At 38.0% G+C, this 26,573-nt stretch overlaps 1 protein-coding gene across 1 annotated transcript in view; it reads left to right on the top strand.

Moving 5' to 3' along the window:
- The window catches only part of GPC6 (glypican 6), a 1,100,804-nt gene that overhangs the window by 746,687 nt on the left and 327,544 nt on the right, over positions 1-26,573 (top strand). The window contains exon 4 of the mRNA XM_077780097.1: positions 5,426-5,591. Coding sequence (XP_077636223.1) covers positions 5,426-5,591 — 166 coding nt within the window. The remainder of the gene's footprint in view (positions 1-5,425; positions 5,592-26,573) is intronic.

Genomic DNA, 26,573 nt, shown 5'->3' with positions numbered 1-26,573 from the left:
AACATCATCAAAAGAAATTAATAGAAGAACTAAAACCAAGATGCAAGGAACTGATATTGGAATCTTACTTGGTAGGCTCACAAACTTGTGTCCATCTTTTCAATAGTAGGATAATGGAGTAGGAACCATTGACTATCCAGCCCCCCTCCCCCCACCCCGTGTTGTGCATTCTTGACAAAGGGATACTGGTGGTGAAGGACAGTAAAAGTTAGGTGACAGCACAAATAAATATTCATACTAAGTGGATACCACTTTTATACACCTCTCAACTTACTGATTTACCTAAGTTTATTTCCCAGTCTACTTTCTTTTTTTTATTATTTTAGTGTTAATTTATTTTTGAGAGACAGAGACAGAGAGCAGGGGAGGGGCAGAGAGAGAGGGAAACACAGAATATGAAGCAGGCTCCAGGCTCTGAGCTGTCAGCACAGAGCTCAATGTGGGGCTTGAACCCATGAACCCAGAGATCATAACCTGAACCAAAGCCAGACACGTAACTGACTGAGCCACCCAGGTGCCCTTTCCCGGTCTACTTTCAATATCTAAGAAGTTACAGCTATGTTTTTCAAAAATAGTAAAATATCCACATTAACTAAAAAAATTTGACATCTTGTTTCTCAACATGGATTTTATTCTTTATTTTTGCTAAATGAACACATTCTCTTTAGTGAGAAAATTTTTGTCTAATAGTTTGCAATTTTTTAAAATTTGCCACACTATATGTTTGAGATATTACACCATTCTAAATTTTAAATGTGAGTTTTTAGAACCCCTTAATTTTGTTTTCGCTAAACATAAACTTTATTTACTAACTCAGAATTGTTTTTAATGTTGCATATTTTCTGAGAACCGGCTGGTGCATGATTTTAGATCTAAGTCTTGTTCCAACCTACTGAGGCTGGAATACTAGTATGGATACTACTCAGAAGAGCCTCACCATAAATTTAAAAACAGATAATGTATCTACTAGAAAGACTAAAATAAGAAACAGTGATAGTACAAAACACTGGCAAGGGAACTTGGATATCTCACACACTGCCTGTGGAAATGTAACATGTTCAAACGCCCCTTGGAAAATAGTTTGGCCATTTCTTACAAAACTAAGCATGCACTAACCATGTGACCCATCAACTGCACTCTTGAGCATTTATTCCAGAGAGATGAAAAATTATGTTCATGCAAAAACTTGTGCATGAATGCTCATAGAAACATTATGTCTAATAGTAAAGTACTGGAGCAGCCCAGATAGCCTTCAGTGGATGAAGAGTTAAATTCTGTTACATCCAAACAAAGGAATACTACTCAGTAATAAAAAGGAATGCAGTGTATAATACACAGAACAACTTGGACCTCACGGGCATTATGCTCAGTTTAAAAAAAAAAAGTGAAGCTCCAGAGGGTACATATTATATGATTCCATTTATATAACAGTCTTGAAATGATAAAATTATACAGATGAAAAATAGATTATTGGAAGGTGACAGAAACAGAGGCTAGGGTGGAGGGAGCACAAAGGAGTTTTTTGTGGTGATGAAAAGTTCTTTATGTTGATTATGGTATCATTGCACAAATCCGTGCATGGAATAAAATTGCACAGATGTGCGCGTGCACACACACGCACGCACACACACACACAGACAAATAAATGGAGGTTGAAAACCTCATGGACACTGAAGAAGGGCTACAGACCAGTTCATGGTAACATACTAGCATCAATTTCCTGGTTTAGAAATTCCTACCACAGCTATTTGAAATGTCACCATCAAGTGACATTGGTGAGTGAGGCATACCCAGGACTCCACTCTTTCTGCATCATCTTGTGAGTCTATATTTAAAAATAAAAAATATTTTATTTTTTGTAATTGCTGTAGAACAATTATAAAACAGTATTCAATGGTTAGAAATATCCTTCACACCATTGGCATTTAAAGCAACCTTCTTTTCAGAGGCTTACTTCTAAGTCTTCAGTTTGAAGTGATGATTTCTTTTTTATTTTAATTCAAGCATGCAGTTGTGTCAATTCAAAAACTATGGGTCTGTGAACATGAAAGCTTAAACTTTGATACTCCACACTCCTTTTCTTCTTCTCCAGATGCCCTTTATTTGACCAGGAGGGATGTCATTTCCGAAGGTACTGAGAGAGCCACATTTAACGTGAACAACATTGTTCTTGTAGGTTATTAAGGCTGTTCAATTTTCTCTGTTCGTCGCTACCCTGAGTTGGAGAGGAGACTCTTCTAAAATGTCAGACTGAAAATTGTACTGGTTCCAGCACAATTAAAAAAAAAATAAAAAAGCTTAGGAATTAGTGCGATCAATAGCCTCTTTGAAAACAAACTTTAAAAGTAACAGTTGAATGCTAAGATGTATAAAACGGTTTTTTCCTTTTTTCCTTGAATCTCAAAGTGGCCAAGAAATTGAGGAACACACTAGAGACTTCAATTCACAAAGCACTTCCTGAGGGCCTAAATCATAATCACAATGCCTTTTAATGATGTGCATGTTTTGCGGACCCATGCAGGTTATAAAGGTGACAGAGTCCCTACTGCCTAAGAGATCTCAAATTTGCATCCCAGGTATGGACACAGGCTCTACATTGATCCTGGAATACTGAGTGAGAACAAGCAAAGCATCCTACAATACCAATAGAGAGAAAACCAAAAATCCAACACAGTCTGAGGATGCAATTGCTTAGCCAGGTCAGGTGAGAATAGAGTTGGTCTCTGGAGAAAGGCATCAGGGTCATGGCTGAAGTCACAAGGCTATGGAAAACAAAATTCTGTTGACACAAGTTTGTAGGATTGCAACCATATCAAATACGTAAAATGCATAAGAATTTGAAATTCCACATAAATTTTGTATGGAGGATACAGAATTATTTTCTCTATTTTCTGTGACTGGCTATATATAGATAAAAGATATATATAGATATATATATAGACATATATGTATATATATAGATAAAAGAAATTTTTAAGACAGTATTGTTCAGTTGTGGGTAGAATTTACCATATTCACAAAATAGCCTATCTGGAGAAGATACCATGACACAAATGTGCGCTCAAGTTAAAAGTCACCAGGCTTCCCTGGGTGGCTCAGTCAGTTTATGTTCCCAACTTGGGCTCAGGTCATGATCTCACAGTTCATGGGTTTAAGCCCTAGGTTGGGCTCTATGCTGACAGCTCAGAGCCTGGAGCCTGCTTTGAATTCTGTGTCCCTCTGTCTCTGACCCTCCCCCACTTGTACTCTGTCTCTCTATAATAAATAAATGTTTTAAAAAAATTAAGTCACCAGACTCCTCAATTTTGGTACCATTTTTTTTGTTTTCATTTGTTGTTAGAAAGTAAATTTTAAAATTAATGGATATTAAACCATTCTCTAAGTATTTTTATAAAGTAAGGCCAATTATATTTTACTTCACTTATTTGATTTGAAGTACTTAATACACTAACTTTCTATTGTTGATCTTTTTAATAAAATCCTCTTTTATCAAAGCCAACATTAACCTACAAGGAAAAGTAAAAACCAAAAGGATATTACTTTGAATGCATACAAAGTAAAGTGATTAATGGGTAGATAGAAGGATGGGTGGATATTCGAAAAAGGAAGTATAGGAAAGTGGAGAATCTAGGAGCCAGGGTATTATACATTATAACAGCCTTTCAACTTTTCTGTATGTTTGAAAACTTGTATAACATTTTGGAAATAAAATGCAAACAAATTCAAAAGAACCACCAGAGTCTTCAGTGCCTCAATAAATAAATAAATAGCTTTGTTTTCTGAAACAATGGATTAAGCCATTTGGCAGTATATATCATAAAAGTAAGGAAACATTACAAAAAACAAAGCCTTGCGTTGAAAACCGCAAACGTGTAGGAAGACAAATACCCTGTGGTTTCACTCATACGTGGAATCTAAAAAACAAAGCAAATGAATAAACAAACAAACAAAAAGCAGAATCCTACCTATAATGACAGCGAACAGATGGTTCCCAGAAGGCAACAGGGAGAATGGGCAATATGGGGGAGGGGGAAGGGAGATACAGGCTTCTAGTTAGGGAATGAATAAGTCACGGGGATTAAAGGTACAGCATAGGGAGTGTAGTCACTAGTATTGTAATAGCGTTGTGTGATGACAGATGATAGCTACACTAACAATGAACACAACGTAACATATAGAGAGGTTGAATCACAATGTTGTACACCCAAAACTAATGTAACATTGTGTGTCAAATACACTGAAGTAAAAAAACAAAAACTAAAAACTAAAAACAAAACAAAATGCAAATGTGGTTTCTAGGCAAAGGATGAAATGACAGAGAATAGGTAGAGTAGTGGAAAGTACCTATTTATGCAGAACTACCCTTTATTGGCACACCTTTACATTGATGTTATGCTTTGTCAATACCTAAATGTCCTTGACACATAATGGGCTCAGCTCTGTGTGATAAGAGTGTTGTCTCCACGAGATCCAAATGACACAAGTTAGGCTTGTCCTCATGTGTGTAACACAAGAACAGCATCATTTGGCTAATTGACGAAAACACCGAAATTATGTGGAACCAACCAAATAAATATGGTAATAATTTTGCGACTAGTCATAATAAAGACTTTTCAGTTGTTGGTTCGTTTTAAATAGTCTTTCCTCTTGAAGTCAACTTAGAATTTTCAGTGAGTCCAGAGGAGATTTTAGTGGCTTAGAACCGATGGACTCAGCTTTTCTCATTCAAGGCAAATGCCACTCCGTCGTTGGTTGAATTACTTCAAGGATTTCTCCTCACATCCACACTGGGGTCCATTTTCCACAAAGTTCCCAGAACTGCAAAGCTTCAAATGCCTGAAGACATTGCCTTGGCAGTTTCATTGCTTCGAAGCAGGACTGGATCTTAGAAATGCCAGACAAGTTGCTATTGATCCTTTTTAAAAAGTTAGGTACAAAGGAAGTGTATCTGCCAGCCTCCTTTAGAAAGAGGGTCAAATAACCAGTTGGAAAATTTTCTAAAGGTGTCACATTAAACTTTAATCATACCTACATTTTTATGGAGCCTTTAACTTGGCAAATTGCTTTCATGTGCATTATGTCATTTCACGTTCTGTTGCAATGAAACAGTGTCCAGGTTTTAGGGCCGAATTACGATGACATAGATATCCAAATGTTGATGGGGACCTTTGATGAAAATTGATTATTATGATGTCGACCAAGTCGACAGGAATGGACTGGCTTCGAGCTCAGGCACTACCGAGGGTTAAGATTCTACTAGTGTCTTTGCTCTACTGCGGGAGGTTTTCAAAGTCATTTCTCCTTTTTGTTTTTTTGTTTTGTTTTTGTTTTGTTTTGTTTTTGTTTCAAGGAGAAAATGAGTTACATCTTTTACTTCCGTCCTTCTTATTTCTGATTTTTTTTCTTCTTGTGCATCAATCTGTAGGTCAGCCCGGCCCCGGGTTGCCTCCGAGCTCTCATGAAGATGCTGTACTGCCCATATTGCCGGGGCCTTCCCACCGTGAGACCCTGTAACAACTACTGCCTGAATGTCATGAAGGGCTGCCTGGCCAATCAGGCTGATCTGGACACGGAATGGAATCTGTTTATAGGTAAGGAGGCTTTAAATGCATCTGAGACCTAGATTACAAAGACTTAGGTAACCAGAAGGAGATGTGGGAGAGGCCCACGTGTATGGGGCAGGTCCAAAGTTGTGGCGATTCCGATGCAAAAGAGGATTAAATGCGAAAACAAAAACAGAAAACAGCTTTTAGCAAATTATAAACAGGACGCTGCATTTTTCTTCTTTTTTGCTTAAATCCTGAAAAACAGGGTACCCCGTATGTTTGCGAGGGCCGGTCCTGGTAAAGATGGCACCAGCCAGCCGTAGTGAATTAGCTGCTCTCTCTGACAAAGATAAAAGTACTCTTGTTGAGTCTCTGTGCTTTCCCATGGAAAGGGACAAGTTAGGGGGGAAAAAATCTCCTTAAAAAGAAAATCCACAGCACTAGTTCTTATTTCTAGTACCTCAACATTGTCACAAATAGTAGTACAACACTCCTTCCTTAGATATCCATGATGAAAATAGCTCAGTATTTTTGCAAAAATATGCAAGTCTTCCTTGTTCTGTGGCGAAGGGGGCGTCCAGTGTGCTGGCTGAGACAGACAGCCTTCCTGCCTTTAGAAGGTAGGATGAAAGGTGAGGAAGAAGTAGGGAAGGTCTGTGAGTCACGGCTCTGGTCTTGAGTTGCAGAAATCGCTCAGGAGGCAGTGCGCGCTGCCAAAGGATATTTCCCTAATTGCTATCCAGGGATTAAAGGACACATTTTACAGGCTGGATTCTTCCTGGAAAATACACAGGCCTTGAAAGAGTAAATGTGTTTTCTTCCCCTCTGACAAACGGCCTTCAAATAAAAGTACTTTCAATTGTATTTACTGCAATTTCGTGGTGACAGGAAGAGTGTGCACATCACAACGCAGTTCCTCAGCTTCGGGGGTGGGGATGGCCCTCATCGTTTATGCAGACCTCTAAACCAGAAGGCATGGCGTCAAGTCTTCTGACATCTAAGATTGGGGTAGGGTAGGAAAAAGACCTAAGATGGGTTGGAATGCGGCAAACCCTAAGCTCATGGTGCAAAAGATGGGATTCGGTTGCAAGCCTTGCCCTTCCTTGGTCAGTGAAACCCAGCTAACACGCTATTATGCTTAGGAAGGCCAGGGACAATGGTTTGGAAGTTTTAAAAAACGATTTTAGAGTGGGTAGATTCCAACGGAACTCATCTAACAAAATCCCAGAGGGGCGCCTGGGTGGCTAGGTCGGTTGAGTGTCCGACTTCGGCTCAGGTCATGATCTCATGGTTCGTGGGTTCGAGCCCCACATCGGGCTCTGTGCTGACAGCTAGCTCGGAGCCTGGAGCCTGTTTCAGATTCTGTGTCTCGCTTTCTCCCTGCTCATGCTGTCTCTCTCTCCCAGAAATAAATAAAACATTAAAAAAATTTTTTTTTAATCCCAGAAATCATTTCAGGGAGAATAAATTGAAATGCTGTTCTCTTTCCCTTTAGTGGGAGTACAAAATCTGTTTGCATGATCTTGGGTTACTTTATTTGAAAAATGAGGAAGTATTTAAAAAGTTTAATCATTAAGGTACCCTTCTAACTCAGAAATGATATGATTCTTTGCTAAGATTTTGGACGGGAGTATGAATTTTTTAAAAAGGTAATAAGAATAACTCGATCTTCTAAAATATGAATTTAGATTAATTTTGGCAAAGACACTCTCCAAATAATGCTAATTAAAAAGTACTCTCATCAAGAAATCTAAAAATATTGCCACATTTTAAAACCAGATTAAACCTCATTGCATCGCTTTGAGTCATCTAGATTGTTCATGTGTTTTGGTTGAAACTACCCTAATTTATAGCGCAGTTAAATTGTCTTTGCCCAGCCTGCACCTTATTGAGGAAGGTGGACATGTGGGTTTTGTTACTTTGAGCAGGACGTGATTACGAATGAGACTATGAGGCTTTTAACTTAGAAGAGCAGCCGCGACTCCCTTATTGGCTTTTTCTCTTCAGTGCTCGTTGGCTACTTTAACATAAAACAAATCTTTATACCTTCAATCAGATGGCTTTCCTGGATGCCAATTAGATGTGAAATTGAATGTCTAGAAAACCATTTGATTTGAAAACCAAAATCTGAACCCACCATGTGTTGGATGTACTTTAATTAAAAGAGAACCTGGTGGTTACTCCTACATGAATATATTTCATATACCCTTTGCTCCCATATCTCATTTTTTATTAGTCTTGGATATCAGTGAGAAAATTCTTCCTTTTTTGTTTCCTCTGGTTCTGCTCAGGGACTAAGAATTGACCCCCAACATAGACTTTTGGAGCAAAATATGTTCTTGCTGATACTTGTCCCGATGTGAAGTATCAATTCACAAACTTGTTACATAGATCAGGCAAATGTGCCACCTCTGTTTTCCACATATGCATCCAAGATTACAGTGTCACAGGGTTCACGAATGCAGCAGGGAAGACCAGTGAGCAAATCAATAATCAAACAGTAATCTATAAAGCCCTTTCTCTGGTTGGCATCTGTAGCCCATCACTCTTGGACTTCTAGCATTTTTCCATTAGTTCCTTACTCCTGTGCTGTCAGTCACATGTGCCATCTCTATCTGCTGCATTCATGCCCCAGTTTATACATTTTTATGCTTCTTTATTATGTCCTCTTTGTAAATGTTAACAATGGATGCAATCAACGGTCAATAAAGACAAGAATCTAACTTGTGTTACCTTCTCATGATTTTTACTGTTCCACAAATTAATTGAAAGTGAGTTATGGGGTGCCTGGTGTTTCAGTCGGTTGAGCATCCAACTCTTGATTTCATCTCAAGTCATGATCCCAGGGTCGTGGGTTTGAGCCCTGCACCAGGTTCTGTGCTGAGCATAGAGCCTGCTTCAGATTCTCTCTCTCTCCCTCTGCCCCTCTCCCCTGCTCATTCTCTCTCCATCTCTCTCTCTCTGTGTCTCTCTCTCTCAAAAAGAAAGTGAACTGTAATTACTTTGAATTCAGTTGTTGTGTGGATTCGTCAATAAATAGGTTAATTCACTGACAAAATAAAATGTTCTAAGTGTTCAGCTAAAAACCCCAATGGTATTCCATTCACTTCTGAAGTTCCATAGTTTTTTGATTTTCATTTTGTTGTAATCCTAGACAAAAATCAAGAGTCTACTTAGGATGCATTTCTCTCATTTTCCTTTAGGAAACTTAACTTGGTGCCCTGCACAGGGTAGGTGCCCAAAAGATTTTTATAAATTAGCTATGGCAGGAAAAAAGAGCTTTGGATAAAGAGCTTTTTTGTATTTTTGAAAACTTGCCGACAACTTTGAAGAAGATGCTGGCAGACCCATTTTAGAGAACGTGAAAGTCTCAGATCGCCTCTGCCAGAACTTTTCAGCTGCTTTCTAGAAGCCGTAGGATTCCTCAGGGCCAAGCCCAGCCCAGCCTCAACTTGCTGCACCTATTTGGACAGGTGGGCTTGGCTACACCTCTGATGGAAGCAGGACCCGGGAAACACAAGAGTGGTTTGCAGTCGGCTCTCCCTCCTCGGAGCCATGCTTTCTTTTTTCTTTTTTTTTATGTTTGAAATTCAAATAACTTTTATTTAAATTGAAAAAAATTAAAACTGCATTTATAGTCAAAACCCTTTTGTTATGAAAATGAGTACTTCTGGGTTAAGGCAGAGAGATTTCTAGGTTAGCAAGACCAGATTTGACTTCGGAAGAGAGAGCATTGACAGGCGCCGCTTACGCGCTTACCCCAGGTGTTGCTCGAAATTCGTCCTCAGCTTATTCCAGCCTCACCTTTGAATGTTGCCTGGATGCAAAAGTATTTCCTTGGAAAATGTTTATGTAGATTAAAGTTTCCTAAAGGGCAACAGTTTGAGGGCAGAATTTGTGTTCAGTGATATCCTGTGGTTATTTTGAGTGTTTGGCATTGATATCAATACTGCACAGATAAAAGCTATTCTACTTGACAAGGGGCCATGTTGTAGATTACACCTAGCTCATGAGCACAAAAGTTAAGGCTGAAATTATGTTTATGTGGCTGCAGTAAATCATGCATCTACTTTAAAATCTAGGGTATGTGTGATAGCCTCCTCCAAACATCTGGTACCTTCTAAGACTTAATAGACTGTAAAAAATGGTCAAAGAAAACAAGTGTGTGGGAAAAAATGTGCTGATGAGACGACAGGCAAAAAATTCTGTTTGTTTTGTAATTTTTTTTAATCACTGAACTACTAGAGGATGTTTATTACTGCAAGTATAAGAGAAACTTATCACTATAGTTTCGTAAAAGTGAGACCTAAAGATGTTTGTGTCCCAACCTTGCAGCCTAATAGTTTAGACTGTCCCAGTTAGCAAGACTCTAATAATCTTAACCTATTAATTGAGCTCGCCATATTGAATAAGCTAGACACATGCTTTTTTTTATGCCGGGGGAACTTAATGTAGTTACATTAATTATAATCATCTGTGATAAAGTGTTAGGAAAATAGAAGCACAGGATGATAAGTAACTACTGAGCAGGAAGACTTAGTCTAGTCCAAGATGTCAGGGAAGCCGTACCTTGGTAAATATAGAATAAAATAGTAAATAAGACTGTATTGAATTAGTGTTGTCAAACAATTGATGATGTTGAATGGCCATAACATACAGAATTGCTGGAATACTGTATAGGCCCCAAATATTTACAAGTTGCCTGTGACAATTTCAATGGGTCTAGTATGATTGGTCAGTGATTCATAAATACTTATTTGATTTATTTTTTAAATGTTTTGTGATCAAGTCTCATCAAGTCAGTGTTACAGACTGGAACTGAGAAGACTCAGAGAATTTGTGTTAATTTTTGTCAAGAGAAGGTTCAGGTCCCTGATATATAGATACTCTCCAATGTAAAAAGGAGAAGAAGGAGGAGGAGGAGAGAAGGAAGGAAGGAAGGAAGGAAGGAAAGAAAAAGAAAGAAAGAAAGAAAGAAAGAAAGAAAGAAAGAAAGAAAGAAAGAAAGAAAGAAAGAAAGAAAGAAAGAAAGAAAGAGAGGGAGGGAAAGGAAAGAGGGGAGGAAAGAAGGCAGGGAGGGAGAGAGGGAGGGAGGGAAGGAGGGAAAAGCTGGCAAAGCAGCTTGATTTTTAGTTTAGGTCTTGAGCACTTGTAGTCCAGACAATCCAGTGATATCAGACTTCCTGGGCTTCCTGACTCCTCTCAAACCTGCCAGTTATTAAATCTAAAACATCCTAAAGACAAGACAACTGGCATGAAAGTATTAACATGAGGTGCAAGGTGGGCACCTCACCTGTGCCTGGCCAACAGACCCTGCAGTGGGTATTATCCATGCATCTTCTGAAATTCATTAATACAACACATGTTTACTGAGTGGCTGGTCTGGACCTTGTTCTGGTTTGTGCATGAGGATAGAGCAGGTGAGGCCCCGCCCACTGAGAACAGGGCTCGCCGTGTGTCCTCTGATGCAATAAATGGAAACAACTAGACAGAGAAATGGAAGGGAACGTAGTAAGAGGCTGTTCTATTTTACTTCGCAAGTCTACTCTTTTAATGGAAGTATGACTAATTCAGTAATTTAAAAAACACATATCCCTGATGTTAATGGACTCGTGAGTGCAGGGATGGCAGAAACAAATCAGATAATGAACCTGGTTCCTTCATCGTGACAGCTGCTATCAAGTTGTAAATTAGAGCCAGCCGCAAGGAAGCTGTGTTAGGTCAGTCAAATGACTAGTGTCATGTAATAAATGGATACCTTGGTGCATAAGTTACTTTCTTAGGACCTGAAAGAGTTGTTTATCCTCAAGGTAGTTAGAATATTCACAACTTTGTGTTTGGGGGAAATGTTGCTAGTAAACATATATTGTTTCTAGTAAATAAACTCCGGTTCTCTTTTCATAAAACACATAGGACTGTGTGATGTTACAGTTCAGCAGGATATAAAATCAGCACAAGGAGCTATTTCAAGCATTTGTATAAGATCCACCTCTTTCAAAGTCTTTCTTAAGCAGGAAGTTCTATAATATAAATCTGATAAGTTTTTACTCACAGAGAATTCCATAGTAAATATGATAGGACTCCAGCTAATAGATCCTGAAATGCCATGTTTTTAAAACCTCCTAGACCCTAAACATAGAAAATCAATCCCTTTCAGCCAAAGAAAAAGAAAAATTTAAGAATTGTATTTAGCAGCAAGCTTCAAGGTTTCTTGGTCTCCACTTTGTATAAGACAAGAGCTTATTCGAAAATACAGTCTAGAAACACAACTCTTACCCTGAGGAACAAAAGCCAAAGCAATTATTTTAGAATCTGATCTCACCATTAGCTGCAGCACTTGCTTTTGCTCACGTGCATTCCTAAAAGCAGCAAGAGGGATATTTTAAAAAAAAATACACTTTATTTTCTATCAGCTGAAATCTAACCCCACCCAGGTCCCTGCCTTCCTTTTATAGTCATTGATTCAATATTTCTCATTTCTCATGGATATTTATCATATGCTGTGCTCTCTCTGTGATGCTGGCAGAATCCACAAGCAGTACTAACTACTCAGTGAGAGAGAGAAAAAAAAAAAAAAGAAAGAAAGAAGAAGAAGAAAGTGCGAAAGAAAACAGTTGGCTGGGACCCAGCAGCCTGTCACGAGCTGCATTTGTTATCAATTTACTCCACTTAGAAAACGGTTTACTTCTGAACTCTGCATATGTGAAAGTGTTTTTATGTGGTGCAATAGGGTTAATGCCGTTAGGGTGGTAAAATGTATGAGGCTATTCAACAGACACTGCGGCAGGCATTTCTTAACCTCTGAACACTCGCTAGTGTCCATCTTGGGGCAACAACTCAATTCATAGGGCTGCAGTTTCTGTTCTGCATCAGGCAAATTTTCCCATGGATCAAAGCAGTCATGACACATCAATCCTAAAATTATTTGGGGCAGTAGACAAGTAGTCATTCATAGGTGCATGTGCATTTCCTTTGCCCTCAGTGCCAACTCTTGCACGAACATCTGTCCTATCTCCCACACACTCGACTTCTATAGAATTTATAATTACTAATGACTGCAAGTATGCTATTCTGAACTAGACTTTCATGGTGGAATTCATGGTGCTGTATAAGATGACCCCAACCAATGGCCTGTAACGAGGCATAACTATTTTTGCAAGTCTAACATTCTTTACGATACAAGATATTCCATTTATAATAGGAAGTTCACTGAAATTCCTCTTATACCTTATTAAGCTCTCCAATTTCTTTGAGAACCAGCAATGGAAAGGCTTAGTTTACCAGGAGAAAGCAGACCATGTCACAGATGATGAGAATTGCCTTTGTATTGGGGATTTTGCTTTTAATTTACACTTCAATTTCAGTGTTTTCTATGGGCAAGTGGTTTAATTTGATAATTATATCCAAAGGACTTTGTTTATAATGATGGACATCTGATTTTAATAAATTCCGCTAGTTTTCACTGTTATGTCTCAGCTTTAAGCTAAAACACAGGAAGTCTGGCTTTTGGCATCCCAAGAGAAAATATTTGATGATTCCTTAGAATGGAATTAAATAGATTCCAAAACAAAAGGTCCAGAAACCCAGGTAAAATTCAACACTCGAAACATGAGCCTGATGACTTTTTAGCAGTTTCAATTCCAGGAATTAAGAGGAGCACGAGGTAGAAGAAATTGTTGTGTTGTAGAAACTAGAACATAAGAAATGTAAATAGAGCTAATAAAGTGGATTGTTAAAGAAAGCACTAAACTGTGTGGCCATTCACAAATAACAAACTTGCAAGTCCCAGGGCTGCCATAACCCAAGAGGCCTTCATGAGGTGACTGATTTAACAGAATAAGGAAGTGGTTTACCTTCTGAGACAATTAGATCACTGTTAAATCCTGATTACTAGCTGAAGTGAAAATCTTTGTTTTAACCGAAATAATAAATACTTGTGTGACATTGCAATGCTATATTAAAATGTCTTAATAGTAGTGTTAATGAGGGTGCTTAGATTTCTTTTCCCCTAAATGTCACATTTACATTTATGCATATATGAATAATTAAATATCTACCTATCTATCACCTATCTATCTATATCTTCCAATTACTCTAAAACCTCCTTTAATTCACGATTGTCTCAAAACCAGAACTGCTGATTTTGTATTTATGTTTGAGTCATTTTTGAAACTTGCTTTAATTTTCCTCAGGCTTGTTTCTTTAACAATTACAGAGACTTTTAGAATCTTATTATCTTCGTCATGTTGTCTTCGTGGTTTGTTTATTATGAACAACCCTCCAAGGATCCAGAGGTGGAAGCCAGGTTAGAAGAGATGGTCCCATGAATTATTCTGATGGGTAAAGGCATGTTTTCATTGGTTACTCTAAAAGGGAAATGGATATAAATGTCCTTGGGAGTAATTTAAACTTTGAGAACCTTCATGATATATGAAAACTTTGAGCTTATAATTCATTTAAAAATATCATGCCTACAGATACTTGGTAAGGTGGCCAGGAGAGAATTTAAACTAAAATAGAGCATGAAATATTCCTTGTCCTTCAAATAACAGCTTATATATAAATCCCACATATAAAAAGATATGTCCTCGATTTTTTTTCTCTGCATGGATTTAAATAATTTGCTACGCTAAGAATGTTCTTTATTATAACCTCTGAAGAAGTGAGAATTACAAAAAGAAATGAAAATAAGTCAGTGAATATATGACATTACACAAGAAGGGACGTATCTACATGCATCACATTTTTATTCTTTAAGGTGCAGGATCTTCTAGAAAGATAACACTGATAATTAAATGTCAAAAAAGTCAGTATTCACTACCAAAATCTCAATACTTAGGAAATAGAGCAATTAGAGCAATGTAATGAGAGGCCTGAGAATACTATTGGATGGCATGAATAAGTTAGTGGATGTGAGAGACTGTGGGATGTAACAATGATTGCCAGAGCCGATGTGGTTTTCAGATTGACTGAATCAGTAAGTGGTCCTGCCCTATCTCAGCCCTACATCTATCTCTCTGGTAGTTACACGCCAGTTTGAAGTCTTTTCTCTCAGGGAAGCAGGACCGTGCTTCCATAAGATAATTCACTGACTTTAAAACAAAGAGTATTCTCACAATCCACAACCATTAGCTGGTGAAAGCTGTTTGGAGCCCCTGATATTATCACTTAGGCATGTGTCTCCATGGTATTCCAAATCCAATGTTCTTGATTATTGTTAGATTAGTTCCTTATTTTTAAAACAGCATAGTGTTTAAACTCTTCTGTGTTAACATAGTCATAGTAACATATTCCATCATCCAATATCTATATGCAATACCCAACCAGATGGGAGAACTGAAATTGTCCATGTTAACATTCCTAAGAATGTTAGGACTAATTCTACAAGTACTAATACACAGTGCATTTTGAGGGTTCAGGTCATGCACAGGACCTGACCTCTAAAAGGTAATTCCACAAAGTGAAATACACATGTCCCTTCATTAATCAGCCTGAAAGTATTTTTTATTGAATCACCGTGTTGATTGAATAAAATATTTGGCAAGTTTTTGGAGACCCAATTTAATATGTGCCTAATACTACCTTTATTGACTAAAGATCCAGTTATATATTTCCTGAAGTTGGCCATGAGAGAATGCTTAAGTGTGTCTTGCACTCAATTACAACCATAGTATCCAACTTCTAAAACCATGAGAAAGTTATAAGAAACTTTATTCACCTATTTCTATGGTTCGGACTTCCGTTCAGAGAATATTAACATCTGTAGCAATAATAGCTAACAGCACTTTGGTTACTTACTTTAACCAGACAGTACTGTAATCACTTTATACTTTTAATCCTTAAAATGATCCTATGTAGTAGTTCATATTATGATCCCTATTGTACAGAAGAGAAAACTGAGACCAGATAAGTGACATGCCCAAGATCATATAACTTGTAAGTTTCAATGCCAGGATTTAACTTCAGAGCCCAGGTTCTTAACCACTACATAAATTAATTCCTACTAAGTATTTAGAAAGGTATCCCTAGTCTCTGGCTACATAGGTTGATGGGATATATTGGGGGACATAGAATATTGCCAGCACTGTCTAATAGAATCTTCTGTAAACAATGGAAATGTTTTGTGTCTATTCTCTAAGATAGTAGCCACTAGCCACATGGGCTGCTAAGCACTTGAAATATATCTAGTGAGACTAAAGAACAGTTTTTATTTTATTTAATTTTAAGTAAATAAAACTAGCAGCTATGGAGCAACTAAAATATAGTTCATGTATCCGAGGAGCTAGGTTTTTCACTTATTTTTAATTAATCTACATTTTAATCACTATAGATGGCCAGCAGCTATGGTGTTGGACGCTGCAGGTTCAGACCATTAAAACATCTAAAGTCTCTATGGCATAGTTCAGCACCTGAATGTATCTGATTCTCTTCAAAAAGATATTTTTCTTACATGTCTTTTTGGTGCTTAGATCTAGACTAAGCATATGGTGGACATAAAAGAAATTAAAACTGTACCACCAGATCCTGGGCAATTATAATTTTCCAAAGAGATGAAATGTGTGTTTGCAAAGTGGGAGTTTGGTGCAGTGAAGACAACATCATTAAGAGCAACAGTCCTAAAATCGCTGCATGAGTTCGAATCCTGACTTCATCATTTATTACCTGTGTGTTACTTGGGGAGCATTAACCTTCATAAATCTCACTTTTCTCATCCATAAACCTGAGATAATAGTACCTACCTCTTAGCATTGTGTGGGTTAAACTAGATAAAGCATGGAAATCTGAGGGATTTAGACGTGGCCACAGAGATAGCACTGAAGGAAAAGCACTGTGGTTCCCTATTCAAGTGAAAAACCTGTGAAAGTATGAAAAGAAAATAGAAATTAAAAATGTTTTTTTAATGTTTATTTATTTTTGAGCAAGCCAGAGCATAAGCAGAAGGTACAAGATGAAAGGAAGTGCATTTCCTCTAATCAAGCCAGCTTCTTCTCATCCCTGCTCAGGATTCTCCTAAGTTCCTGAGAGATGGGACTGATCCCAGGAGAAATAAACTTGCCTCTGCTCAAGTGAATAAGCACTTGGTGAGACCAGGTTGGACAAATAGTAGTATGTAAGTTCTAATAAGCATGAAGTGCTCAGGTACCTGTGAGTAAACCACGCTGAACAAAAAGGTACTTGAGGTACTTGCTCGTATGTACTGGGAGCTAAGATTGGTCTTGATTGGACTGTTTATGCTTTGAAAGGAAGCCCAAATAGGCCATGACAGGTCACAAGGTATTTTATTCAGGGAAGGGCAGATCTTGGTATTAATCTGAAGGCCAGGTAAAGGATGGTTTCAGATGAATGAAACTAGTGGAGGGGTTATCTCAGCATGGAAGGAGAAAGGAAGATAGCACTCATGGCAGAGTTGGAAAAACATGTATAGGACTCCATGTCTGAATATCTAGGTGACTGGATATAGAGGGCAAGAAAAGAAATCCATTGTTGTGAGTGAGATAAGCATATGAAAGAAAGATGGTGCTGTCAGCAAATACAGAAGCTGGTTTGGAGTCTGGCAACCATGGATTTCTTCAGTCTGTTTACGGTTTGATGGATTTGAGAAACAGTGGTATCAAAAATTGGGCACATCCAATTGGATGCCAAAAATAGTACTGTTCTGTAGTAGTGTTCACAAAACAGGAGCTGGGGATGCCAAGAACCATTGGAGGTTTTCCATAGCCCAAATGGATCTGTGGCCAACTTTCCTAATCAACTCCAACAGATTGTGCCCAGAATCCTCTCTCTGGGGTACCACACAGTGCCCACATGTTCCTTCCCTGTGTAATTATACTGTCTTTACCTCTACACGTTAAATATTTAACAGCCTGCTCATCAGTAGGTATTCTCAAAATGAGCCTATATCTATAATCCCCAACCTCTTTAATTAAGTGTAGTCAGAATGTCAACTGTGCAAACATAAGAATGCTTATTAACATAATGATTCCATGGAGACAGGCTTAGATTGCTCCCCCAAATATATTTCCTCAAGATTCAAGAACCCCTTGATGGTCGTGTTTATCACATGCATTGACATTTGTAACTGCAGTCAATCCAAGAAGAAATTTATTTTCTATCAGCTTTGGCTTTTGCAGTCCTCAATGCATGAAATCTAGGATTACTTTGTTCATTTCTGGCCACTGCCAAGTTCTGGATTTCAGGTTGAGGCATGAAATTTGTTAATTTTATTAAAAAACTTGCCCCAGGGCGTTCGTTTTCTTCCCTGGCCAGAATACCATGTAGGAGAAAGCAGCCCACGATTTCATTGCCTGCCGTGTGGCACCATTGTCTCCAATGAAAACTGAACATGTGAGGACCCATAAAATCCATTCGTTGGTTTCTGAACATGGAGTCCCACACATACACACACACACTGACCCACCCAAGGAGAGAGACAAACAGACACGATGAAGCTTTTGCAATGCAACATTGCAAGGAGCAGTGAGATTTTTTTTCTGAATCTCATATTGCCAAGTTAACTGATTTAAGAATGCCCTAGAGTATAAATTATTTCTCCCAACCTCTAGAGTGACTTTTGTCAAATGGCTTCTGCTTAGCCCATTAAAGGTGAAAACTGTGAAATATTATTTGATTTGTAACTCAAGAAAATGCCCTAAAACCACCTGTCCTTCTTTGGAAAACGGCCAGAACAAAGTGAGAGGAAAGGTTAAGTCTGAGAACAATAATTTGAGGTTGCCGCATGTGGCTCTGATCAAAGGTTGAGCCTATGGGCTGCATTCAGGCTTCCAGTCTTTCCAGGAGGATTTACATTTATTTTTCTTAACCCACATGGGAGTCCCAGGTTTTGAGATCAAAATTTCAAACAGTTTAATAGTGGCCATGCAACATTTTAAAAATAAAATCTGACAATGAATTGTGTTGAATAGTTATTGCATTTCCTTTGAATTCCATTTGGAGAAGTTACAATGGATGTACAAATGTTACAGGATACATTTAATTTCCATACGGAATTGGTAGATATTAAATTGCATCTCTCCCGAGTGCCTCAGGATCTTTAAAAAATCATTTTAATTCCATTGTGCCTTGCCTCGATCCCTATCCATCTGATCTCTGATCACTGGGCATCGGATTGCTAGTGGTCATCATACACTTGTTAAATCAGCCAATCAACCTTTAAAATGCAAGACAAGAAGCGTTTAATTTAAAGCTGCACCCAGGCATTTGTTTAAGATGCAGAAGTTAACAGTTTGGAAATACAAAATGATAAAGAATAAGCCTCAATCGACAAATTGATTAAAAGACAAAAATCAAATCTTTAATCAGAATTGTCTGACCTGTCAGAGAAAGAGCTACTTGGGAGCTAGGGTTGTGGTTTAGGAAGGTGCCCACGATCCTCTCTGATAAATCTGTGTCCATTTATCCAGAAAAGTCACAGTAATCTGTACTAATTGAGAGAGTAAGGACAGCAACATCAAATTATTTTGTGCTGGAAGGCATTCAGGGCCTTATTTTAATATTTAGGCTTGACTTTTCCTTGAATATGCATTGTCTGCCAGGTGATATCATATATGATATTTTTATGCTTCAAGAAATAATAACGAGTTGTAATTAGTATATCATTTTTGCTTACATAGTGTTCCTCTATTTCATTTAAATATCTTAAGATCCTCCTAAACATACACAATCTTTTTGTTGATCATTTAAAGAAACGCTTTTAGCCATGCCCTTATCTGGATGAATAAAATTTAAAATCTGAGGATACTTACTACCAGGGGTTTAATATACACACATTAAGTTTGACATAGAGGTTTTATATCCAAAATATGATAATAAAGAAAGTTTTTTACAAACAGTTAATCTCCAATCTTGATCTGCTTGAAATCAGTTATACTTTAGTGTTTATTTTGAAATGATTTTTGACTTATAGAAAAGTTGCAAAAATAGTACAGGATGTACATATATAGCACCCTCTACTCAGTTTATCCTGATGTTAACAGCATACATATGTAAACATAATACAATAAACAAAAACAGGAAATTAACACTGATACAATGTTATTAACTAAGGTACAGGTCTTATTCTAATTTCACTCGTTTATCTGTTTTCATATTTCAGGATCCAATTCAGGATCCCACATGCATTTATGTCTTTTATCTCCTTAGTCTCCTTCAATCTGTGACACTTTCTCAATTTACTTTATCTTTTATGACCTCTACACTTCCGATGAGGACTAGTCAGTTATTGTGCAGAATGTCTTTCAATTTGGATTTGTCTGATGTTCTCTCGTGATTAGATTGAGGTTATGCATTTGGTGAGGATATTACAGAAATGATGTGTCCTTCTCATATATCATATTAGAGTATGCATTGCAGTATCTGCTGGGTTTTTCTGCTGTCAAGTTGCTATTTTTCCCTGTATCTGTAATACATATTTTAGAGACCTTACTTGAAGTCTATGCTAACATCCTGGTTGTCCTCAAACTTTTGACTACTTATGCCACTGTAACATACATAAGAAAATCTTGCCCACAGTAGTGTTACGATCTGCATAAAGGTGATTTTGTATTTCCCTTTTTCCTTCTATATGTATTAATTGGCATCTTTTCAAAAATTGGACTTTTTTCTCTTCCAACTACTTATTTATTCAATTATTCATTTGTGTCAGTAAAGACTCATGGATATGGATTTTATTCTATGGATATAATCCAATAATTATGATTATTTTCTTTGTTGTTCAATTTCTTCCAGTTCGTGTATTGGAGTCTCCTTCTAGTTGGTTACTGGACTGTTCTGACATGCTCTCCAATCTTTTTTGGGCACTTCTTTACTTTTGCCATCACAGGTTATCTCATAATCTTACTTTATTTTCCTTACTCCAGTCCTGGAATCCACCTCTTGTCCAAGGAGCACTCGTTCCTCCGACTGAAGGATGAAATTAGAAATCAAGATCTGGGCACTAAATGTGCTCATTGCTTTCGGAGTGTTACTGCTGCTAGACCCTTTCTGTGCACAGAGCTGGGAGTTTATGTTTGCCTATCTCTCCATCTCCCTAACCCCAATGGATATATATATACTGGAGTTTCTACTGAGTCCACTTCCACACCACAAAGTTCATTCTATATCCAACAGTGAGAATCCTGGCTCTCATGATCTTCAATATGTTAACATATTTACCCAACCCTAGCATATACAAATGTTAGAGTTGCTAACTCACAACTCTTTAAGAAACATATCTAGATGTACAGTATCTGTATACAATTCTTTTTGGCTTTACAGCCAAAAACACTCCAAAATGCTGTTTTTCAAAGTTATTTAGATTATTTTCCTCTCTGTCTTCCTAAAAGTGATATATTATTTTTTGGTAACAATTAAGTTTTCTGTTATAGTTTGTATTTCATTTAACTTCTTCTGCATCATTTATTTCAATTATTGCATTATTTGGGGGTAGAATGTGAATTCCTACTATATTCTTTTTATTTTTTAATGTATAGTTTTGAGAGAGAGGGAGAGAGAGGGACTAGAAAGAGTGCAAGCAGAGGAGGGGCAGAGTGAGAGGGAGACAGAATCTGAAGCAGGCTCCAGGCTCCAAGTGTCAGCACAGAGCCAGTCACAGGGCTTGAACCCGCAAACCGTGAGGTCATGACCTGATCCTAAATCAGATGCTTAACCAACTGAGCCACCCAGGTACACCAACCTATTCTGGTTCTAAGTCCCGACACTATACACAAAATGTATGTTCTGAAAAGTGTTGTTCCCTCCTTATCCATAGTAATCCATGGCCATCCCCTCTTCTTTTCATCCCACTCCCACCTACCATTTGTAAGTTGCTCAATCCACATCATTTCTGGCTTATCTTTTCCGTACATCTTTTGCAGGAATGATCAGATATATGTGTCTTTTCTTATATATATATTTTCTTACATGCAGGGTAGCATACTGTACTCTTTTACACAAACTGTTTTTACTTAATTGTGGAAATTGTTCCAAATAGGTTCATAGAGATTATCCTCATTTGGTTTTTTCAGCTGCTTGGTATTCCATTGCCTGGAAGTGCCTCATGCTATTGGAAATGATGCTACAGTGTGTAATGTAGTGCAAATGTGCTTTTGTAGGTGCTAGCTTATGGACAGAGTCCTAGGAATGGGATTGTGAGTCAAAACCTAAGTGCGTACGTGGTTTGATTTGACATTGCACATTTTTCTCCTGAAGGCTGGCACCCATTTGCATTTCCGTTTGGCACTGGTGTCATCACTTTTCCCCCTACATCCTCACCAAGAGAATGTGTTTTCATACTTTTTTTTAAAATTTTTGTCAATCTGTAGATGAGAAACTCTATCAAATAATTTTTTAATTTATGTTTCTCTCGTATCATTTTGACATTGTTTAGCAAGAGAAATTAACAACCTTTTTCATGAGGATTTTTCTTTACTGAGATATTCTTATTAAGATAACTCAACAAACTTCCTAACAGGTTAAATATGAGTGAGATATACGTTAACCTATGAAAGACAGAGCAGATTTATTCTTTAATAATATTTTTAATGTTAGGGAAACATTTTTATTGGTTCCTAAATTCTCATAATGTATCTGGACTTCATCACAAATGATTTCCTGTAGTAGAAATCTGAGAAATAAGTATGAGCATATGAAGAGGACTGTAATTACTGCAATTATGGAAAAGTAATTTACTGGCTGTATAAATTCAACAGATTTCAAATAGAGTGGATAGGCCATAAAAAGCAAACAGGATATTGAAAATAAATATTTTGGGAGCTAGGAAATTGCTGGGTAAATGCACATACCAAATGTAAATGCTTTGTTAACATTTATATAATTTAGTTTTTTTAAACTAAAAAACATATGGGGTTTTTTAATTAGAAAAATCAAATAGATGCTAAGATGATCAAGTGTTTGCACGTATCATTCTTCCTCTTGTCCATCTGGTAGATATGGGATACCTTAAAAAAAACAAAAAAACAAAAAAAAAACAACCTTTCATTTTGTGATAATTGGGTTAAAATTAAGCAAAAAAAAAAAAAACCTTACAGAATTCTTCTTAAGGTTAGAAATGTTAGAGCCCTGCTGGGAATGAATTATTGTGGACTATGATAAAAATATTTGCAAGAGTGAGGAGCAAAGTAGAGGGGAAAGGTCAGGGACTTTAGTTCAAAAGAGACCTGAGGTATAGCTCCTACTTGGCCACTTGTTAGTTGTACAGTAATCTGCCACCAACAGTCACAGGTTCTTATACTAAAACTAGGTGATTTTCCGCGAAAATAACCCTATTGTGAAATATACCTTCTACTATCACTGTGCTCACATCTGTTCAAATAAACTTCCAGTAGACCCTGTTTCAGAAGTGGATGTTGATAACATTAATTATGATACGTTCTTTTACATTAAAAAAAATACCACCAAAACAATCCCAAAAGACAGGTGGAATTATTGTCTCCATTTTATAGAGCAGGAAAATGAGTGTCAGAGAGCTCAAGTTCATGCTGCCATTAAGCGGTGAAGCCAAGGTTCTATGTCAGGTTTATCCAAAGCAAAGCCCATGTTTTAAACTGTAGGCTAGAACTTCCCTCTATCCAACTGTATACTCCACCCAGAGGAGTGCCAAAGAAAAGAGATCTGCTGTGGGGCACCTTGGTGTCTCAGTCTGTTGAACATCTGACCCTTGATTTCAGTGCAGGTCATAATCCCAAGGCTCAAGGGATCAAGCCCTGCTCAGGCTCTGTGCTGACAGATCCAAGCCTGCCTGGGATTCTGTCTCCCTCTCTCTCTTCTCCTCCCACACACACATGTGCTCTCTCTCTCTTTCTCTCCCCCCGGCCCCCGCCAAACATATATAAACATTAAAAAAAAAATAGATCAGCTGTGAACCAGAGACCTAGCATGATTGATGTTCATGTCCTATCTATCCATGGCAATAACTAGGACCTCGTTTTTTTTTTTTGGTTCTTTTTTTAAGTGTATTTATTTATTTTGAGAAAGAAGGGGAGGATGAGCATGGGAGGGATGGAGAGAGAGGGAGAGAAAGAATCCCAAAGAGTCTCCATGCTATCAGTGCAGAGCCTGATGTGGGTTAAAAGCAAGTTTATAATTTTTTATAGTTTTTTATTTATTTTTGAAACAGAGAGAGACAGAGCATGAGCGGGGGAGGGGCAGAGAGAGAAGGAGACACAGAATCTGAAACAGGCTCCAGGCTCTGAGCTGCCTGCACAGAACCTGATGCGGGGCTCAAACCCACCAACTGCGAGATCATGACCTGAGCTGAAGTCGGATACTTAACCAACTGAGCCAGCCAGATGCCCCTAAAAGCAAGTTTAAAGGTTTAAAGCAAGTTTAAAGAACTTAAAATCTGTAGTAATATGGAGGATAATATAATTCATAATGATATTCTCATTAATTTGGTATTAATGATACTATAATATCATCTATTTGAGTAGTATTAATGAATGTGGAAGCCTAATTAGGAGCCCAGGTACTAGTTCCTCTATTTCTGAGTACCCATTAGGTCCACTTTAGTATGCCTTTGAATACTTTTTAAATGTGATGTTATTCTTGGATAATGTTAAGGGATTATAAATGAGGAAACAGCACTAAGAATTTCTAAAAAAAAAAAAAAAAAAAAACACAAATGCCAAATGGCAAACCCGCAATTAAATATGACCAAAATATATGAATGCATAGCTCTTCCCAGTGCTCCGAGATCAGGTGAGTGGGATACAGCAGGGTCTCTTCCTGTTCATTGAACCTGGTTTGTTAATGCACTGAGTACAGAATATGTGAACCATCTCAAAATCAGTGATACCCTTCTTTCCTTTCTATTCAGTATCCTTTTACCTTCTTTCCCTGGAAGGGACGAGAACGTGATTTCTCCCTTTCACCTTGCAAAGCCAAGTAGTTTGGAAGACACTCAAAACATCAAGGGCCTTAATGATTCCTCTAAAGCAAATAATATACAGTGTGTTTGGGAATAATCTGAGTTGAGAATTTTCCATTTAAATTTGCAAGTATTGCTGGACACATACCAATGTCGTAATTATATACACTCATTATAATAAAGAAAACTGTTTTGCAAGGTGTGAATGGCCTTTACCAAACAATTTAATCAGCGTTACTTGAAGGGTTCTTTAAATTATCATACCAGATGTCATTAAAATATAAACCTTACACTTGTATAAGACATTTTGTCTACCGACATTTCTTCATTGTCTTCTCAAGTCCGTAAAATAACAGGGCTTCTGAGTTTTCATGTTTGGCCAAATCACAGCATCTGACTCCAAATGTACAACTGATAGATAATCTCCAAATTTAGTTAAGGCATTTTTGAAATGAATATTTACTTTACAGATCTATTTCAAATGTAAGAGGAAGTAACACTATTGAGAAAATGTCAAGTTTTCTCTCTAGAAAAGTGGGCAATTTTTGCTTTGTGTTTTTGTTTTGGGAGGGGGATTGTTCTGTTTTGTTTTGGGGGGTTGTTGTTGTTGATGTTAGGCTTCTCTGTAGGAAGGAAAGAAAGATACTAGAGCTGGGGAAAAACACTGAGACGAGTAATGTGCAAAGAAAGAAAAAGGTGAGGAACCTTTGCATACCTTCAGGCGTAAGAATATGCAAAGGACTTGTGAGCAGAAAACAGTATTGAGTGCAAAAATAAAGCATTATAGATATAATTTTGCAGTCTTGGGAAGAGTGAGAATGAAATGGTGGTGTCAAAAATAGCAGTTGATTAAGAAATGGCATTGATTTTTCCATAGAACTAGAGGCTCAGAAACTAGAAACCGGGATAAATGAAGTTAGTGTTAGGTGACACTTGAAAAGCCTGCCTTGCAAGTAAAAAGGAAGAAAGGAAGTAAGTTTAGGATGAGCAATGAGTGCCTTTTGCTTCCTCTCTGGGCAACATTAACCCATTAGCTCCCCAATTAATCATTGATCTATTAAAGCTTCTTTAGCCCTTTCCTCTATGCCTGGCACTGGGCTCGGTGCTGTGGGACTGAGCAAAAGGGAAAGAAAGAGAAATCTCAGCATCAGGGACCTCAGAGCTTTGGAGGCAGCCCAACCAAGGCATCCCCAGAGAGTGTCTGAGTCTGCAACAGGTGGTAAGGCTGCCTGATGGCAACAGGTAGTGAGTGTGTCTTTAAAAGTCCTTGACTTGTCCCCTGCTGCTGTGACCTTCCATCCCTGGGCCCCACTGCCCTTACATTGCTTCTCGCTCTGTGTTCCTCTAGACCTTCTTGTGGTGATATTTCCCCCGTGTCTTGTGTCCTGTGCTCGTCTCTGGCCAGGATGTCATACGCATGTGTATATCAGCACTGTGGTCTCCCCCAGCTGACCCGAACAGTGTCCTCCACATTGTGCATTGATGAATTCATAATTATGAGCAATAATTTACTGTTTTAAGAGTGTCTTGTGCCGATTGAGGAGATCAAAGATACCCTGTGATGATAACACACAATTTGCACATAACACCTAAGTTCTGGCTGCGCAAACAAGGCTGAGAGATCCACTTGGCTCCTCTCAATACACAGCCATCCTCACTATTGCTCAGACCATCCAGACATATGATCACCTAGGGCTCTTGCACCTGCTGTTCCCTCTCCTGTATTGCTCTTCCAGCCAGTTTCCAAATAGCACCTTATCTTCCTCTATTGAAGTTGTCACTCAAAGCACACCTTCTCAGTGAGGCTTTCCCTTGTTATTGGTTTAAAAGTTTAACCTTCCAGGGTCACTGGGTGGCTCAGTTGATTGAGCATCCTACTTTTGATTTTCAGCTCGGGTCGTGATCTCACGGTCCGTGGGATGGAGCCCCACATCAGGCTCTGCACTGACAGAGAGCCTTCTTGGGATTCTCTCTCTCCCCCTCTATCTCTCTGCCCCTTCCCAGCTCGCTCGCTCTCTGGCTCTCTCCCTCTCTCTCTCTGTCTCCCAAAATAAATAAACTTTAAAAAATCAAATGAAATCTAGGGGCACTTGGGTGGCTCAGTTGGTTAAGCTCAAGTCATCATATCTCACAGTTCAAGCCCT

The sequence above is a fragment of the Crocuta crocuta genome, unplaced genomic scaffold (assembly GCF_008692635.1).
Source record: "Crocuta crocuta isolate KB4526 unplaced genomic scaffold, BGI_CrCroc_1.0 scaffold188, whole genome shotgun sequence".
NCBI classification, from domain to species: Eukaryota; Metazoa; Chordata; class Mammalia; order Carnivora; family Hyaenidae; genus Crocuta; species Crocuta crocuta.
Note: the sequence above shows the minus strand (reverse complement) of the source record. Positions and strands in the feature narration are given on the sequence as shown.